This window comes from Megascapheus bottae, chromosome 33 (assembly GCF_031878675.1).
Source record: "Megascapheus bottae isolate mThoBot1 chromosome 33, mThoBot2.hap1, whole genome shotgun sequence".
Lineage (NCBI taxonomy): Eukaryota > Metazoa > Chordata > Mammalia > Rodentia > Geomyidae > Megascapheus > Megascapheus bottae.
The window spans coordinates 2,921,074-2,941,156 of record NC_143541.1 but is presented as its reverse complement, the minus strand read 5'-3'; the positions used below and the strand labels follow the sequence as shown (position 1 = coordinate 2,941,156).

At 41.1% G+C, this 20,083-nt stretch overlaps 1 protein-coding gene across 1 annotated transcript in view; it reads right to left on the bottom strand.

Moving 5' to 3' along the window:
* Itpr1 (inositol 1,4,5-trisphosphate receptor type 1) overlaps positions 1–20,083 on the bottom strand; it is a 275,564-nt gene that overhangs the window by 234,237 nt on the left and 21,244 nt on the right. Inside the window, exons 3-4 of the mRNA XM_090323963.1 lie at positions 18,083–18,190; positions 13,037–13,107 (exon numbers count right to left, since the gene is read on the bottom strand). Coding sequence (XP_090180089.1) covers positions 13,037–13,107; positions 18,083–18,174 — 163 coding nt within the window. The 5' untranslated portion in view covers positions 18,175–18,190. The remainder of the gene's footprint in view (positions 1–13,036; positions 13,108–18,082; positions 18,191–20,083) is intronic.

Here is a 20,083-nt window from a genome sequence, read left to right as displayed (position 1 = left end):
GAAGTAGTACCATCACTTCGCTATTGCTAGTGACCACTGCCAACGCCAGGTGGGGAAAAACTAAAACTCAGAGAGGTTAATTGACTTGTCCGTGCCACAGAGCTATTAAAAGACAGACCAGCATTGGGCACCCAACTCTGTCTCCAGACAGGGCTGCAGACCATGAAGCTCTACTGTCTCTCAGAAACATTTGATTCATCAGGACCTGGATTTAAGAAAGCTTTTTTTTTCTTTTATTTGTTCATCTTTCCAAATATTCAACAATTCCATCTTTACACTACTTGACAATGTTCTCCACCAACTGCACTGAACACATCTGGCTCCCGGTTTTTATCTGGTGCTGGATCTGCTCTCTCCCAGCTGTTGGTTGACCTAATGGCCCAACTACAGGGCTTCCCCCGGAAGCAGAACAGAAGGAACAGCTGGGTCCTGGTGGGAAAACAGACACGTAGAGTCAAATGGGATCATCTATGAGCCTCTGTCTCACACAAGAAAATCCCCAACAGATGGTCAGTGCTGGCTAGGGACTGCATCATTTGATGCAGGTTTGTCCACTGAGGAATTCCTCAGCACTGATGGTCAGATCCACGTCCACTGCACCCGCACTTCTAGCTCTGGTCACTTTGTGTGATGGACTTTCATTCTTTCTCTGAACTGTAAGTAAATCAGACCTGAAATAAGGAATGAGATTTGTCAGTGGGTCCTTGGAGCCTGGCAGGAGCTGGAGGATTACTTTCAAGTGCAGGACCTCAGGTCTCTCAGGCCTAGGGAATCTGGACCCCCACCTTCACTGTGCAAACTCAAATGTCAGAAGCAATGGCTAGGAGGGTTTCCTACATCCATTCCACAAATTTCTGGGAGCAGACCTGTGCCTGGTCCTAGGGAGACCTCTCACGGGGGACTTGCTAATCACAGTAAAAGGCAAACCCCAAGCTAACCATTTCTTAGGGGCCCAGTGGTGCACCAAGAACTCTTACATGGCTGGCCTTGATTCCTCCTCACAGAAAGCCCCACCTTTGAGACAAGGAAATGGAGGCTCTGAGAAGTGGACATATCCAAGGGGAGAAGGCCAGTAAAAGATAGAGGAGAGAGAGCAGAGTAGAAATCTTGGAAAATTATGTAGTAGAAGAAAAAATGCTCAAAAACCCATGCCAGGAAACAGAAAAGAGAAACAGGGTCCAGAGTTCCACATTCCTTTCAAGAGTATGTCCCCAATGACCTAAAGACTTCTTTTTTTTTAATTTTTTTTATTGTAATTAGTAAAAGGGTTACATGATATTTGCCAGATAGAAGGTGCATTAATTCACATACATTGATACCCTTTCACATGGACCTAAAGACTTCTTGTCTAAGACATAGCTCTTAAAGAACCCATCATCTCCCAACTGCACTACCATGTTAAGCAAACCTTGAACACAAGGGCCTTTAGGGACCTTTCCAGAGCCAAACTATACCTGAGAAAGTAGCCAAATAAGACTCTATTTTACATGGCAAGTCTCTATGGAACACCAGATCATCGGACTCAGATAGCTTGAAGAGCATTACAGAACAGTGGGAGGCCACAGACTGAACACAGTTGCCAGTCGACTTAAAATGTCACCACTAAAATGTCAACAGGACCAGTGAAAAACTATATAGAAAGAACAACAACAACAAAAACCCCACTAATTCCTCTTCAATCAACTTTTAATTGAAGACTAACAGTAAGCCAGGAACCAGGCCAGAAGTACAGAGCCAGATATGGTCTCTTCAGGTGCCTCAAAACCTATCGGGGAGGACAAAAATAGAATGCAGCTGTGATACATAAACACCACACTGAAGATTAATTTGGCAGTTAGCATACATCTCTAGCATACAGATGTTTATTCCAAGTAACAATACTTGAGGAGGGAAGGAGAGGAGGGTCACAAAGGCAGAAGGTGAGAGGCTCAGTATTCTGTCTAGGACTAACATTTCAGAGTAGATGGAAGGAGAGTAACTTGTGTCAGACTGGGTTCACATCCGAGCTTTATGATCTCAGACTAAACACGTGACATCTTATGTGGTAGGTAGTTCCTTTATCCATAATTGAGCACCTTCCTTTTAGAACTGTTTTGAGAAAAGATATATGTATATAAAGGAAACTATAAATTAAATAGATTGATTAAACTTATCCATTCATGTAAAATATATGCAAGGTATTATTTGCACCTATAGAAAACAGGTTATTATTGGCATAGGAAGATGGGACCAAAAACAAATTGTTTTAATCCACAACCCAGAAGCATGGTTTATTCCAACCCCTCCCCCCCATTTTGACACAGCATTGCTCTCTGACCTCAAGCAGACCTCCTACATCCCTCTAATTTCCTTGCTTGTCAAATAAAGAAAAGAGTTATCATACTCTCAAGCAATTCACCACACATCTTCATCAATGCTCTGAAGACTGGACTATAAAAAAAACTGTGCCAAAATAAAAGTCATCAACCACTACATACTGCTGTCAGAAGACCCATATAACAATATGACCCAATTACACTTGCTGGGATTTCCAAATCCATTTTGCCTCAAGAAGAGGAAGCCACATAGCAATACTTGGATTTTAATTAGATGAAAAAGTAAATGTGCTGTTGCACCGGAAGCATACAGATCTGAAAAAGTTATTCATCATTAGCAGCTGAATTACCCATAAAAATAGATTAATATAGAACAGGAGCTTAAGATCTATTTTACAAGGGTGGCTCAGGCATCAAGTAAGTCCCAGAGACTCTGGACTGCCCAGAGACTTCAGATGTCCACCTCATGGCTTTGAACAAGTAGGTAGAAATCCAGTCAGGACTGAAGCTGTGTGGGACTCCTACATAATCAAGCAGCAGGCACCAGCCCTGGAGATTGTATAACACGCTGAGAGCATTCCATGTCACCCTGGGAATTGATTTAAATTACAGTTTTGTTCCTTTTAAATGCAGACTGTTGGTGCAAGATTGAGATTAGCTAGTAAATCTGAAATGAAGATTATAACCAAAAAACTACTAATCATTTTATTAAGTTTGAGTTGACTGTGTGAATACAGAACAAGTTGCAATTTTACCCATGCACAAAACCTTCTCTCTGCCTTCAGGCATCCACTTGACAAGCACCTTAAATAGACTGATTTTTCTGCCTTATTTAAAAAGACAGCCAGAAACCAAGCCCTGTGTCCCCATTATGAAAAGCGGGCATGGATTAGAATCAAAAGAACAAACAAGAATTTAAGTTAGGCCCTCCCCTTTGCATGTGGGCATTTCAAACTAAATAAGATATGGGTTCGTTCCTTCCATGCCTTGCCAAAAGAAAAAAGAAAGAATGTTGCTTAGCAACAATTAAAACAATGTGCAGCCAAGGAGGATGGTTTAAAAGAAAAGCTAAGCCAAGAGAGTTTGTTTGAGCCACCCTAGCAGACCTGTCTGACCCGAGATCCTGGCTGTCCCCATCTTACCTCTGGGACAGGCCTGGCTGTTTCCTTCGTTGTTTTATCTTGACAGAGACAACCTGTAAGCCCAGAAAAATGGAGATCCTGGAACAAGTTCCCTCAATCCCAATTTTTTTTGGTGAAGGATCAGCCTGCTCATCTCTGCTACCTATTTCTTGTCCTCTCAAGCTGAGAACAGACATTGGAAATCACCTCACTTAAAATTCCTTTATATAGAGAAACTGAGGTGCAGAGAGACAAAGTAACTGCTCCAAGGTATAACAGCAACTGGTGGCAGACGATGGGTTGGACTTTTGCTTCGACTTTCCTCTTAAACTGGCTAGGCTTAATAATTTTCCCTGTCTTTAAAAATCTTAATTTCAGGCAAGACTATGACCCAATAGAAGTAGCTTACTGACACACAAATGCTTCTCTTGTCATTGGCCATGAAAATTCCACTCTTCACTAGCTCTTTTGAAGTTGTCAAGAGGTTTCCAGGCCAATTGCAATTACAAAGTGCTTGGGTGAGACACAAACCCTACTTTCTTTCTCTCTCCATCAAGCCAGCCTTATGGTCTATTAAGTTCATAAGCCCTTTATAGATGGGCTGACCTGCAAGCATTCTACCAAGTCTTTCTTTCTTCATTTATTTATTTATTTAGATGGTACCAGAAGTTGAACTCACAGCTATGTGCTTACTTGGCAAGTGTTCTACCACTTGAGCAATAATCACATCAGGGAAAGAAGGGCCCAGTAAAAATCAAAAGGCCACAAGCCTGATGCCCAAGCTCACAGCTATCCTTCGGTCCTAAGATAGGTTTACCATAGTCTAGTGCTTTCTCTCCAAGGATCACACTGACAGCTCAACTCCCAAGAGTGTCACTGTTTCATTCAGGGTGTGTGTTAAAGACACCAGGTCTCCCAAACAGCACATGCTTTCTCCCATATGCAGAAGCTAGATCTAAAATACACCAGGGTACAATTTATCATTATACAGCACACTAGGCACTCACAGCCAGTGAGACCAAAGGAGCACATCCTTAGAAAAGGAGCACAAGGGTGCCATGCCTATGTGCCTCTGATCATAGAAACCAGTATGGAAATGAACTCCAGAAAATGGAAACAAGAGGTATTTTCTTTGTTGTTTCTGGTTTTTTTTTCCTTTTGTCTTATTTGTTCATTTATCTGTCTTTGAGAGGGGAAAGGGAAGCAGAGAAATGAAGGTACAAAGGATAAACAAATTCAGTAGTGATACTCACTAAACACAATGTTGAAAATGAACTATACCATTTGTGGAAGGGGATGGAAGGGAAAAACAGAGAGAGAGAGAGAGAGGGAGAGAGAGAGAGAGGGAGGGAGGGAGGGAGGGAGGGGGAGGGAGGGAGGGAGGAGGGAGAGAGGAGAGAGAGAGAGAGAGAGAGAGAGAGAGGAAATAACATTGCTCAAAAAGAAATGTACACTTTACCTGACCCTTTAACTGTGCCCTTCTGTGTATCATCTTCATTATAACATATCTACATATGTTATTATAGATACAAAAGGAACAAGGTCTACAGCCAACACTTGTTTAAGAAATGCACAAATGACCCGAGTTCCATTGCTCCAGGCTAGACTTCACTAGGACCACAAACAGAACTCCAGTTAGGCCGTAGGTTTTTCACTGGATATCCCACAGCTTGCCCTGGCAATGGCTAAAGATGCCTAGTGCCAAAAGGTGCCATCTTTCTATGTGGTATTTTTTTTTCTCACTTAAGCCTAAGATTTTTGAAAGCACAAGAATTGTGGGCACATAGTAGAGCTTCAACAATACATTGGCTTAGAAGGAACAATTGTGTTTGAGATCAGCTTCCCTGAAGAAAAAGAAAGGAACCCAAGGACAGCTAAAGATCTCTACAACAGGCATGCAGGACTTCTTCAACTTTTAATTTTTAAAATTATCTTTAAGCAGGTGTACAATGGAGATGCCATTTAACAAAGCAGTTTATGAATACAGTGCATCTTGTTCAACGTCTCCTCCTCTTTCTAGTCTGAAACAGGGTCTTTAGATGTGATCTAGGCTGGCCTTGAACTCAGGATTGCTTAGCCCTCCCAGGACTGGGATTACAGTGATATCCCATCACCAGCATAACTTCCTTAAATGTTTCCTTTCTAACAGCTTTTCTTCTAAAACTGCACACTTGTATAATGCTGATTTGGTAACATCTGCCCAAGGTCAAGAATCAGAGGCCAAGGTTGACCTCTTGAAGTGAACAGAGATCAAATTTTGAGGGCAGGGACTTGACTGTTGCCCAAGTGTGTAAAAGGGGATTACACACGAAATGGTGAGATCAATGATAAAGCTATCTTATTTCCCAAAGGTCTGGAGTCCACAGGCCAGGAGGTTATTCCTCCACGGCAGAGACTGTGGAATCAAGACGGAGGCTGACTGGCACTTTCCATCTTTCCTCCATTGAAGATGCATTTTATATTTAGAATCTCTGGGAGAAGGGATGGGCAGGAGTGGGAAGAGGAAAAGATGATCTAGAGAAAGGAATTCACTAAACCACAAAGTTTCTATTCCTGGTTTCAATTTGCTGTTTGCCTTCCTTATTCTTTTGAGATTATGGACAAAGGCAGCACAAATCAGAGAAACTAGAGATTCTGCATTATCTTCAGCGAGTACAGGTGCTTCCCAGTGATACCACATTAACAAAGGAACCAACGCAGCCAAAGACTCTACATCTCACTGCTTAGAAGACAGTGACTCTACTCAAAAGTCACTCAAATGATGAAAAAAGCTCTGGCTTCTGTCATAGTCACAGAAATTATTTTTAAGACCATTCATTTCAGAGATGCATGTTTAAGTACTACAGAGAAGCAAATGTGTTCCATGTTTAACTCTTTCACATCTGTTACACAGAATAACAGCCACCAGTCACTAATATGTCCCAAAGTCCTCCATTAGGGTCTTAATCTGTATTATCCCTAATCCCATAGGAAGGAATCCCAAGGAAGGAATTCTTTTCCCTGACTCTATAGAAAAGTTATATAATCTCTCAGTTTTGCACAGAGGAGTGCTAGATTTCAAATCTAGGTTACAAGTTTCATGTACACAAAGCATTTATAACAAAAGGAACAGCAATTAATTATTCTCGTACTATTGAAGGTCTCACAAATGGGAGCTTCCTCTGCTACTATTTGTATGTACTGAGCTGTGTTGTTACCATTTGTATGCACTGAGCTGTGTTGTAAGTACTAGGAAACAAAAAAAGTAAGACTTACAAAGCCTTCAACTAAGGCTAAGCTCCATCAGCACTGATTTTTTTTTCTTATGGAAACAGATTTTCTTTTTTTTTATTTTATTTGTAATTAGTAAAAGGGTTACATGATATTTGCCAGATAGAAGAAGGTGCATTAATTCACATACATTGATACCCTTTCACATGTCTTGGTACCCATTTCCCTCCCCCCCACACCCCCCCCACCCGTCTTGGTTTTCCCCCTTCCCTATCAAATTTCAAATATCCAAATACAAATAAATTCAATATATCAGATAACAAAGTGAGATACTATAACAATATGAGATAACCAAGGGACAGCAAAGGAGATGAGAGACAACATAGTACATTAAGGACAACAATCATTCATTATATGGCTTTTGTTTCAATATCCTGGAGGTCCTTTCAATTAGCTTCACATTATATGACCTTATGTATCAAGATTTTGCTCTATTGCAGATCTCTGCTAGTAGAGCCCAAGGTTTCTACTGATTATGACGAATGAGGGAAACCATTGAGCCTAAGTTCCCTTGAGTCTGGCTTACTTCACTTAATATGATTTTTTCTAAGTCTTTCCATTTCCTAACAAATGGGGCGATGTCATTCTTTCTGACAGCAGCATAGAATTCCATTGTGTACAAATACCACAACTTGTTGATCCACTCATCAACTGAGGGACATCTAGGTTGGTTCCATATCTTTGCTATGATGAATAAGCACTGATTTTTTTTTTTAAATTTGGCCATTTGAAATATGATGTAGAAATCAATGTTAATAAATTCTTTAATTAAAAAAATTTGGTTGGTACAAGGAATTTGAACTCTTGGCTTTATGTTTGCTAGTAGGTGCTCAACCATTTGAGCTATGCTCTCAGTTTTATCTTGAACTACTCATTTTTGAGATTTTGCAATACTAGGAGTCAAACTCAAAGCTTTGTACATGCTAGGTAAGTATTCTACCACTGAGCTATTCCCAGCTCTTAATAAGAAGTGAGAATATTAAAAATTCTCTCTTCTAGGTACTCAGAAATGCACAATACATGAGTATTAATTTTAGCTACCACACTATACAATGTAACACGCTAGAGCTTAATTCTCCGATTACTTTTTACCAGTTGACCCACCTCTTTTCATTTCCATTCCTATTCCCAGTCCCTGGAAATGATTATTCTAATCTCACCTTTGGTATGGTATTTTCCACATGAGTACGATCAGACATTTTTGGACTCATTTTGTTTACCAATGACAATGCCCTTCATGTTGTCACAACAGAATTTCATCAAATAATAAAATCTTAACCTGAATACTAAAATCTTCAACCTACAATGTAACTTTATGAGATAGGGACTCTAATCATCTTCCATTATAGATCAGGAAACCAAGGTTCTCAGAAGTTAAGCAATTTGTCTGGGGTTACATAGGCAAGTATATGGGGAACTTGGATTTTTAAATCCAGGAAGGCCAATCCAAGAGCCTATATTACTAATCACTAGGATTGACGGTCCCAGGAGAAATTTAAAAATCAGCAGCTATGGAGGTAGGAGTGTGGCTAGGAGTACTTGCCTAGCATTCACGAATTCCTGGGTTCGATTCCTTGGTATGACATTTCCAGAAAACGCTGGAAGTGGTGCTGTGGCTCAAGTGGTAGAGCACTTGCCTTGAGAAAGCCCAAGGACAATGCCTAGGCCCTGAGTTCAAGCCCCAGGTCTTGCAAAAAATAAAATAAAATTAGAAGTGCCAAAGTCAGAAGCCATGGGCAACATTGCATAAACAAGCCTCCGATTCCCACTTTCTTCAGTACAGGTTATAAGAAGCCTCAATACAGGCAATCACTCACCAAGGAAAGAATGGAAATGACAATAAAGGTCATGCACCTTTTCTGACATCCTCAGAGAGAACCCATCATGCCCCTGGGCAGTCTGTCAGCATCCCCTCTTTCCCAGTTCTGTGTGCTAAACTCCAAGGTAAAAAGGCACCACAAGAAAACGGACTAGAAATGCCTCTAGGCTGCCCCCATGTACAACTGTAACCATCAAAATGACTTTAACTTAAAGGTGGACTTATATTTGGAAAGGCAACACTCTCTTCCAAAAGAGAGATTTTTTTTTCTTCATCTTAAAGAAATGGAAAGAAAGGGGGGGATCTTAAAGTATGCTGCACTATAGTTGAAGGAAACCTTTCAAAATAAAAATGTTACACCCTTGCTGCTCAGGTTCCATGCAGAGGAGCAACTCCGCAGCCATGTTGTAACCTGCACAGCTGCCTTGTTCTCTTCATCTGGGTGCAGAGGGCTCTGGCTGGCTGCTGGAGGTTAGAACTTCTGACCTACTTCACAAAGCCTGCAGTAGGATTCGTTTTGAACAGATTTTCCCACAAGTGAATTATTACATATATTAATATGTATCTATGACATACAAACCCTCACCTTAATTTTAATTATGTTCTAAAATCTATGTGGCAGTGATTGTATATAGATTCCCTTCTTGAATACTTGTTTGTTAAACATGACATTTGAAATGTGATATAAAAATCAATGTTAATAAAATCTTTAATAAAAAATTAATTTATAAATTAGGCAAATCTAAAAAAAGTGAATAATTAAAACAAACAGCTCATAACCTAGAAAACTTTACTTTTAATTGATGGAGAAAGGTGGTCAACAAATCAAGTCAACATCATGTGACCACCTGTAGCAGCAGGCCAATAAGTGGAGCTTCTTTCTTTCCAAATGACCTCTACCAGACGATTGCTTTTGTCTCCAAACAGTCTATTCAAAGTTAAGGAAATGCTGGAACAAGGTAAAAATAAGTAAGGAAATAAATTACAAAATGATGGGATGGTTACAATTTATGGGATGGTCATAGAACTCATTCCTTAAAATGTCATCCACATCTTGCCAAGTTCAAAGCTACTTTTTCCATCATGGATTAAGTGAGGGGTTAAAATACCTTCTAAGTATCCTACTATGTTTCCTTTCCAAGTATCTATTTAATTAATTAATTAATTTTTAATTTTATTGCTGGGGTAATATATAGAGGGGTACAGTTACATTCATCAGGTAGTGGGTGCATTACTTCTCATACATTGATATCCCCTCTCATGTTTTTGTCCCCATTTCCCACCTCCCTACCCCTCCTAATCATGTGGTTTTCCTTCCTTCCCTTCCCCATTTCAAATAAACAAACAAATGTATATACAATATATCAGGTAACAAGGTTTGATACAGTAACCACATGAGATTAACCATAAGGGGGAAAAAAATAACATAGTACATGAAGAACAACAACAGGGCATGTGCTGTTTTCATTCTTGTTTTTGTTTTTGGCAGTTCTGGGGCTTGAACGGAAAGCCCCACACTTGGTAGGCAAATACTCTACCACACCTCTAAGCTTTTAAGTGTATCTTAATGCATAACAAATTATTATAGTAGAATCTGCTTTCAAAACAAAATATTTTGGGGCCGGGAATTTGGCCTAGTGGTAAAGTGCTTGCCTAGCATGCGTGAAGACCCGGGTTCCATTCCTTGGTACCACATACATAGAAAAAATGCTGGAAGTGGTGCTGAGGCTCAAGTGGTAGAGCTCTATCCTTGAGGAAGTCCAAGAACAGTGCTCAGACACTGAGCTCAAGCCCAGGACTGGCAAAAAAAAAATATAGATAGATAGATAGATAGACAGACAGACAGACAGACAGACAGACAGATATTGGGGGATGGGTATGTAGCTCAATGGGCTCAATGGTAGTATTTGCCTAACATGTATAAGATACTTAGTTTGATTTCTAGCAGAGAAAGAAGGGGGAGGGGCATAGAGAACAAGAGAGAGAGAGACACAGAGACAGAGAGAGACACACAGTGAAACAATCTATTCAAATTAGTCATCGCCATGCATGCCAGCATGAAACATTTTACTCTGATGTCAAGAAAACATATACCTATTCCTGTTTCCTCTGCATGATCCAAATTATTTGATCATTTGCAGTATTCAAGTTTTTACTGGCTGTTTGTGGCAACAACCTGAAGGACATTACACTAAGTGCAATAAACCAGCACAGAAAGACAACTGCTGATGATCTAAGCAATAGAGTCTCAGAGTTGAAGTCACAGAAACAGAGCAGAAGGGTTGCTATTGGCAGCGGCTGGGTAAGAGTTGTTGGGAGGATGGAAGAGAAGGGAAGTGTGTTGGTCAAAGGAGAGAAAATTTCATTTAAATGAAAGGAAAAAAAATTTCAAAACTCTATTGTGCATGGTCAATATAAAGGCAATGTAGTATGCTTGAAAAATCTCACAGTTAAGTTTTAACCACATACACGCACACATTAAAAAAGGAGAAATATGCATTTGCTCAATTTAAATATTCCATCAAGTCTATTTCAAAATATAATACACAAAATATTTGCCAATTTAAATGAAAAATGAACAACATTTGAAAAAAACTTAAATATAAGTGATTAGTCACCAGTAACTGTACATTGCATTAAAAGCTCTCCCATGTCCACTCCCCAACTCTCCAGGCATGAGAAATGCAGTAAGAGCTCCTACTGGACCCAAGCAACACTCTCTGGGGACCAGCGCTCCATTCTATCTCAGAAGCAAAAACCAATCTGGACTAGCACTTCCCTGAGCAATGCATATACTTTATAATTCAGGTAATATGAATAGCAGTTCATACTTCAGCTGCTCACAAGAATCAACCAGGGAGTTTCTGAAACTCAATACCTAATTAAGTCAGGAGACTTGGGGGAGATGCAACTCAGACATCATTAGTTTTGAAAGCTCTCTGGGTGATTGATTTCTTCATGAGAGCCTCACTCCTGCTCCATCAGTCTCCAACCCTGTGACCCCTGTGACCCCTGACAAGACACTTAACTATGAATGATCACTGCCCTCCCAGGATGGATGTGGCAGTGCCCCCAGCAGTGACTGACACAGGAAAAACTGGAGGGGGACTAACCCTGAGTGCCTGCATTATGATCACTGCATCAGACTTTTCACGTTTGCTGCACTCAAGACGCTGTTTTGGAAGAAGACACGGAGGAGAGATTAAGAAGAAAAAGTACAGCAACAGCAATAATTGCTTCAGGATCTTGTCTCTATGAACAACCTTTAAAAGTAAAAATGGGGGGGGGGAATCAGTTTCTCCCCACACACTGGGCACTTGTGGATCACCACATAATCCTAGCTCCTCACAAGGGTGAGATCTGAGGGTCACAGTTCAAAGCCAGCCCCAGCAGAAAAAGAACAAAGGGAGTTCAGGCACAGAGCACCTTGTAGGGACCTAAGTGATAGCATACCAGTGCTGAGCAAAAAAAGTCAAGTCGGGACTTAAGGCCTCTAAAATGATACCATACGAACAAACAAGTCTCCCCCATCCTCAGGTAAAAACATCTTCTCCTGATAGTGTCATGCCAACTGGATTCAGCTCAACCCCAAACTGCTGCCAGCGGTCTCCTTCCATCTGAACGTCTCCCTTCTATTTCATTTTAATTTCTTTGGCATACATCCAAAAAAGTCAACCCCTTTCTAAATCACTTAGCAGTTAAGAGCTTATAACTCAAATGATATAATCTGCAAATAGTTAATTTTCAATCTAGGTCATGAGTCAAATATTTAACCCAGTGGGTTCTCAACCCTGGTTATGTACAAGAATCACTAGGCTAGGGAAGCCTTAAAAAAATGCCCATGGCCCTGTCCAACCCCAAGAGACTAATGTAATTGGTCTGGAGTAGGGCCCAGAATATCTATTTAATTTAAAAGCTTCCTCAGCTTGAATTGAGAGCTATTCACCACTGCAACAAGAAACAAAAAGTGTTCATCATCTCAAATACTATATTTCAAACACCTTCAATTATCTAAGCTACCATGTTTTCAAGAAAAGATCACAAAAACAGGAGTCCAAAGAGGGGAAAAGTCAACACTTAAGAAAGCCCTATTAGTTATCATTCAATTCAAAAATCAAGTGCAATAATCAAGAATGTGTTTTTCCAACTGACACTACTGGGACGTTCAAAGGATCATTGAGATCTGCCGAAATAACAAGTGTCCCTTGAGAATAGATCCACAAATCCTATTTGTTTGGAGTTGGGCTGAATGAGCACTCAGAAACACGTAATCAACAGAAAAATTAAGACTAATAAAAGCTATGCCAATCTTGGCACTTAATTTATGCTTTTTTTTCAAGAAGTGACAAAAGCCTTAACATTAAAATTATACTCTGGGAAAGATCCTAAGTAAACAAACCTATCATCGCTCACCAAAAAGAAAAAGAATACAAACCATATACACACACGGCAGCAATACCCCTCAAAATTTTTCGAGTCAAGGTGACAACTCTTGAAGCCATCTATCTTACCTCTGAATTTCTTCGGTGGATTGTTAAGGTCCCCAGCTTCTGGCTGTACAACACAACGGTCATCAACCAGGCTGCAAAGAAAACAGAAAAGTCTATCAAACCAAGTCTTTGAAAATAAACCCCACTGAAAATTGAAAACCTATGGCTTTTTGTGTGCAAAGCATACACTGTCATGATATTGTCATAATTTGTTTACAAAAGAGGCTTTCCCAGGCCAGGAGTTTGGCTTAGTGGTAGAGTGCTTGCCTAGCAGGCACGAAGACCCAGGTTCGATTCCTCAGTACCACATACATAGAAAAAAAAAAAAAAAAGCCAAAAGTGGTGCTGAGGCTCAAGTAGTAGAGTTCTATCTAGCCTTGAGAAAGTCCAAGGACAGTGCTCAGGCCCTAAGCTCAAGCCCAGGACTGGCAAAAAAAAAAAAAAAAAAAAAAAAAGAAGCTTTCCTATATATGGAGTTAAACCCTAACCCTAAATCCCAAGGTTCTACTTCTATGTGGGACACAAACCATGAAGCCACTGTTTTCCTGAACCATTCTTATGACCTATTTGCATACAACATGTAACACCCTTGAGGGATCAATGCAATGTAATGGGAGTGGAGGTGCCATCTTTACTATCAGCCACTGTGCTAGGACCTGGGATGTGAGGATGAAGATGAACCAAGAGCCCAGGACTTAGCTCCAGACCATCCACACAAACTGATACAAATACAACCCAAGGGCTGTAAGACATTGAAGGAGACCTAAACCAGAAGCCTACTGCCACCAAGGCCATTGGAGCTGACAGAGAGCTATAGTAGGAATTAGTAGAAGAATTGAAAGATGGGAGGATGAAGAGAGGGACACATTTCAGGTGGCAGGCACCTAGTGCAATGCAGAAATAGAACAGGGCCAGGAGCTGCAAAAGCAATTCATAGAGTGAAAAAAAATTAACTAACCTGCTCCATAAAGACTCATATTTAAAGTCCTGATATATATATATATATATATATAAATCAAATCCAACTTGCACAGTTCTAAATATATGGTAATATATGGCCACAACATACATGTATATACTGTATGTGATACATGTATATAATACATGCATATATTATATGTATATACATATATGTGTGTGGTATGTATATAAACGAACAGATGAAAAAATGGAGACTCAAAGGGGTCATATGACTTGTCCAAGTTCCTAAAAATGGCATTGGCAAAACTGGTTCATTTCCCTTGTAACCATGGTTTGGTCCCAGTTTTAGCACATGTCATTTTTTTTTAAGTTTCTTCCATTCGCCTATGTTATCTCTTACCCAAAATGCAAGATACCACTGAACACTGAGCCTGTGCCTTACTGTTCTTTCCTTCCAGATTCCTTTCACGCCTCTTACACGTTTTTCATTCTCTATCTCACCTTCTTCACCAAGCCTCGCCTCCCACAGGCCATTCTCTCCAAGATCTTCCTGCCCTTTCTTCTCCTCCCCAACTTCTCTGATCCCAAAGCCATGCTAGGCTATAAGTGCCATAAAGGCAGTGACTGCCTGTATCATGGCTCAGAAGATGCCTAAGACTCTGCCTCAGTATCTGTTTGGCAGATGAATCAGTGTTGAGCATAGGCCACCAACAGTTTGGTTCCTCTAGCTTCAAACCACCAGGACGCTCTCACTGTGCAAATATAGAAGAGATCATGCGGTCAATGTGAGAATGAAGAGGATAATGTGCACATAGAAGAAACCTCTATCTGGGTTCCTGTGATAGTTTAATAGAGCTACAAAAGCTAATCTGACACTTAAAAAGGTGGGCTCAGAATTCAATGCAGGGCTGGTTTAAACAAGTTCTCAAGGCAGGAGGAAGCAGTAGGAAAGAGACCCTCATCAAGACTACATTGCAGATGATATTCTGTTATCACTAGTGGTGTGATATGGCTGTCATTTATTTCCCCTGCTGCCACTGTTTTTATCTGCACAACCAAGAATTCTCAACTAAGAGGACCATTCAGACATTTTCTGCCTCTGAATATACTGATACCAGGACTCTGTCATCCCCAAAAGTTCTGAAGCTGTGGTTGGGAAGGGACCCAAGAATTTGTGCTTTGAACAAGCCGTGAAGGTGATTTAGAAGAACACCACAGATGAGTGTTGGTCCCCACATGCAGTGGCTCTCCTAGGTCCTCCTGAAATGCTCATGTGTAACGAATTGACAAAGCCACTGGGACGTAACTTCCACCCATCTCCATAAACAGGATGAGGCTGGGAGCCAGGCAACCAGTCCTGAGAAGAGCAGCCACTCACTCAGTTCAGCACTGGGGGTGCCAGAAATGCTAAGACATATTCAAAGGATAAAGGAGGGGACTATCTTTATTTTCCAAACCAATTTTAATATGTATGCTTACTCTGTATGATTATAATCATTATTAAAAAAAATGAGATGGTAAAAAAAATTTAACCATGGGGGGGGGGGCTGAAAAGAATCTACTAAGCAGGAAGGGTAGAAATGGAGATAGGGTGTACATTATAATTTTTAATGAAGTTATCAGTTATTTGTCTTTACTATTTCAGAAGAGCATATATAAATCAAAAGAATTTTGAGAATGGTGCCAGGCATGGTAGTGCATACAAGTAATCCCAGCATATATATGTAAGGCTGAGACCGGAGGACCATACATTCAAGGCCAGCCTGGGCTATATAGCAAGATGCTTTCTCAAAAAGAAAAAAAAAATCAAGAATAGATCCTGGAAGACAGGGAGGCAAGGGAAGTACTAAGGCTTCAGAAGCCCCGCGGATGCCCAATCTGACTTCAATGACAAGGGGCACATTTGGGCACCCAGATCACACTGTGGGCAGACAGTAGCCAGAGGAGGGAAGGGGGTTGGTAGTTCTGGGAAAGACTGCCCTGTAGAGGGTGATAGCTAGGGCCCTGAGCCTTGGAGAACCCATTCTTCTGTGCTGTGAAACCTCCTTTGAGTGAGTGCACTTGGCTGCAGTGGGGAGGTACAACTTTTCTGAACTACAGTGCTGGCCACAGAGAGGTGTCTGATCATCTAGGGGATAATATTAGCACAGTGAACACCACAGGGAGCAGAGAGGGCTTACCGCTGCCGTATATTACTGTAGTCATTGCTGAAAAATAAGAACAGGTGAGAAGTTCAACCATGGAGGATGGAAGGAAGAAAAAAAAAAAGAGTCAGGCAAGAAGAAAGAAATGATGGTTCAGAGGCATAAGCAGCAGGAAGCCTCAGGGCCAAACGCCAAAGATAAATTATTAAGGGTGGGTCTGCAGTGTAGATACCAAATGTAGGGAGAAGTTATAAATGACTGTTTTATTTTGTTTGGCAGTACTGGGGGTTTTTAACTCACACATGACAGGCATATGCTTGCCCCACCACTTGAGGCATGCCTCCAGCTCATTTTTGGCTTTTGTTACCTTTTGAATAGGATATGATGTTTTTGCCTTGGCCAGCCTGGACTATGATCCTTGGATTTACACTTGCTATGTAGCTGGGGTGATAGGCATGTGCCACTGCACCCAGCATTTTTACTGGTTGAAATGGAGTCCTACCCAGTTTGGTTTCATTGGCATGGATAAAATTGGCTCATTTTCCTTGTGACCACACAATTTGCTCCCCGTTAGCATGTATGGTTTTGAAGGGTTTTTTTTTTTTCCAATTAGCCTATGCTGCCTCTTATCCCAAATGCAAGGTCCACCTTCCCTACATTTACTAGAGAGGCCTTTAACTGAATTCAACAAAACCACTTGGGCCTAAGTATTTCTTCTGACACTCAAGATCATTCCAGATTGTTCTGAAAGTATCCATGTGGATTCTCCATTCTCCCATATCTGTCTTTGGGGCTACTTTTCATTTGTTTTTCTAGACAATAAATAGAAGGAGGAGGAAGATGAGGAGGAGGAAGAAGAAGAAGAGGAGGAAGATGAGGAAGAGGAAGAAGAGGAGGAAGAGGAAGAGGAAGAAGAGGAAGAAGAGGAAGAAGAGGAGGAAGAGGAGGAGGAAGAGGAGAAAAAGGAGGAGGGAGGAGACTATGGAAGGTGTGTATGGTGGCACATATTTATACCTATGAAGAAAGACTGAAGGGAACACAAGCAAATAAATACATACACACAACTGAGCAGTATGAAACTTTCCAGTGTACTCTGCAATTTAGCTACTCAAGAGGCAGGGATCTGAGGATCATAGGTCAAAGCCAATCTAGGCAAGAAAGATTCTTATCTCCAATTAACCATCTAAAAGCTAGAAGTGGAGCTCTGGCTCAAGTGGTAGTATGTCTGACGTCAAGCCCCAGGATCGACCAGCACAAAACAACAACAACAGCAACACCACCACCACCACCAATAATAGGAAAGGGCCTGCTTCAAAGCAAAAGGCAAAGCTCTGGTCTTTGCTTTTATTACATGATAGTCACTATTTGAAAAGAAAATCTTTTGCAAAGTTTAAAAGCAATTCTCTGGGTCCATAAATATTTGTCTTTAAATGTTGTTTGTATGGTTTGTACATCTCTATTATATATGAAGAGCAAACTAACTAATTCTGAATTAAAAGAATCCTCATGAATAAGGTTTCATTCCTTCAAAACTGACAGAAAATAAGTGTTTCTGTGTAAGAGATATGGAAATTTGGTATCTGTAATTTCAATCTCCACTGAAAAAAGCTGGTAAAGTGATTAAGCTAGGCGCCAGTGGCTCACGCCTATAAGCTTAATTACTGGGAAGCTGAGACCTGAAGATTGAGGTTCAGAGTCAACTTGGGCAGGAAAGTCCAAGAGACTCTGATCTCCAACTAACCATCAAAAAGCAGGAAGCAGAGCTGTGGTTCAAGTGGTAGAGCATTAGCCTTGAGCCAGAAAAAGAAAAAAAAAAAAAAAAGCTCAGAAACAGGTCCTAGGGCCCCAAGTACCAGGACTGGCACTGACTGACAGTGACACACACACACACACACACACACACACACACACACACACACACACACACACAGAGTCACCCTTTTAAAGCACCCATAACAGTGCTTATAACAAATCCGCCACAGGAGAAGTTAGGTACTCTTACCCCAAGGTGCTGATGAATCCATTGGTCGATCCCTCCGCGTACAGAGAACAAATGTCTCCGATATGCAGGAAACTAGACATTTTGTCAGACATGTCTTCCTTGAAAATCCTAGACAAAGTGAAATATGCAATACTATTAGAAAAGAAATGCTCCACGGGGTGCGGGGTGGGGGGGGGGGGGAATGTCACCAAGAGTTGGCTTAGCTTAATTTTTCAAAGTACCTCATTTAAAGGTTAAATTTAAACAGGAGTCTGACAGGCAAGCAATACCATGAGCCCAGGGAGAGCAGATGCAACATCTTTTCCAGTGTGCTATTTAATTTCAGGATATTCCAAGCACAATAACATTTGTTTCTAACAAAACCACGCCTGAATCTGATTCCACAAGTTGAGGACGCTAAATAATACACAGTGACTGTAATGACTACGGGAAACTGAGCCAAGAGCTCTGCTGTGATAAAGGAGTTGGAAAGTCTGACTTATGAAACATTAACATATTCAGTCTGCCTCAGGGAACGTTAAGTCAGAAGGAAACACCTGGTAGAAAACTTGGTCTGGCAAAGCCATGTTGCTTGGACTGGGGTAGCAAAGCAACAGAACAACATTAGTAAGAAGGAAACTTGGTACCAAATGCTACAAAACCCTAGTGGCCTTTTAAACATTCAGTAAGTGTACACACTTTACCCAAATGCTACTTAAATTATTTTCCTTCACATTCTTCACTTCCGGGGGCAGAAAGGTCCTCAGCCAGCACCTGGCCCAAACCCCTCTGCATCCGGGTAAGAATAAGGTTCTCTGGCCAGGAACTTACAGCCAGAGGCAGTCCTATAAAATGTTCCTATGACTAGGGAAATCTTTGCATAGCCCAGAAATCATTAAACAGAAACACATACAAATAACAACAAAAATATGGAAGTGATTCATAAAAACAGCTTTCACTGGGGCCATAAATATTGAGGAATGGGAGCCAATTACAAAAGGCTAAACTGACATTTCAAAACAAACTCAGCTCTGTAGGAAGACCGAGCCTGGTCTCGGCAGCAGCTAATTCTCCAGAATAGTCAAAAACAGACCCCCGTTCCCCAGCTCCTTTCCAGTCTCTTCTCCAGAAACCACACACTTCTCAAGGCTATAAGAGTTGTCACATGGAATAAAGGAAAGAGTCCACATCTCTCCACTTGGGGGGAAGACATACACGGATGAGAGGGCAGCGGGACAGTCTGCCAGGCAATGCTGTCTGGGATCCTGTGCCATTTCCTCTAAGGATGCTATTATACTGGAAAGCAAACCAATGGAAAACACCCAAGGACACAATATTTCCTTCAGGAGCAGTTGTTTATTTATTCATTGGCAGTATGAGGGTTTGAACTCAGGGCCTTCTACTTGCAAGGCAGGTGTAGCACTACTGAATCACTACCCTAACCCATGAGCTTATACTTAAAATTATACTTTATCATAAAGAGTTAGAAAGTCAGCATATCCTGGGATTTCTTAGGAGCAGTGCCATGCATATTAACTAGGCAAGTGCTCTGGCCACTGAGCTACACTCCCTAGCCTGACCAGTTGTAAATGACAAAAACAGGCGGCGTATACAGTTGAATACACAAAATGGGTTGTTGGGGTTTTTTTTTTTTCCCAGAGGTGGGGATTGAACCTGGAACTTTGCACATGCTAGGCAAGTACTTCTGCACCAAGATGTATCCCCACTCCTGGGACCAATTACCGGAAAACAATGTGTCAGCATTCTTAGTCAGACCAAATTAGTGTCTACTCACACTGGCCTCTCAAAGTCACCCCTCAGGACTCCCCAATGGAGGAGCCAGAGCTGCTAGGTGCTTAGGCAAGAAGACTAAAGCTGAGGCAAAGTCCCTTAACAGTCTCTTCTTTTGCCCTGCCCTTCTAACGGGCATGCAGCCCCAACTGAGGCCAAACCAGGAAGCAGCAATGGGCTACTGTCTTTGAATCTACATTATCTTACTAAAAGGTTCCCAGCCTTTCTTTT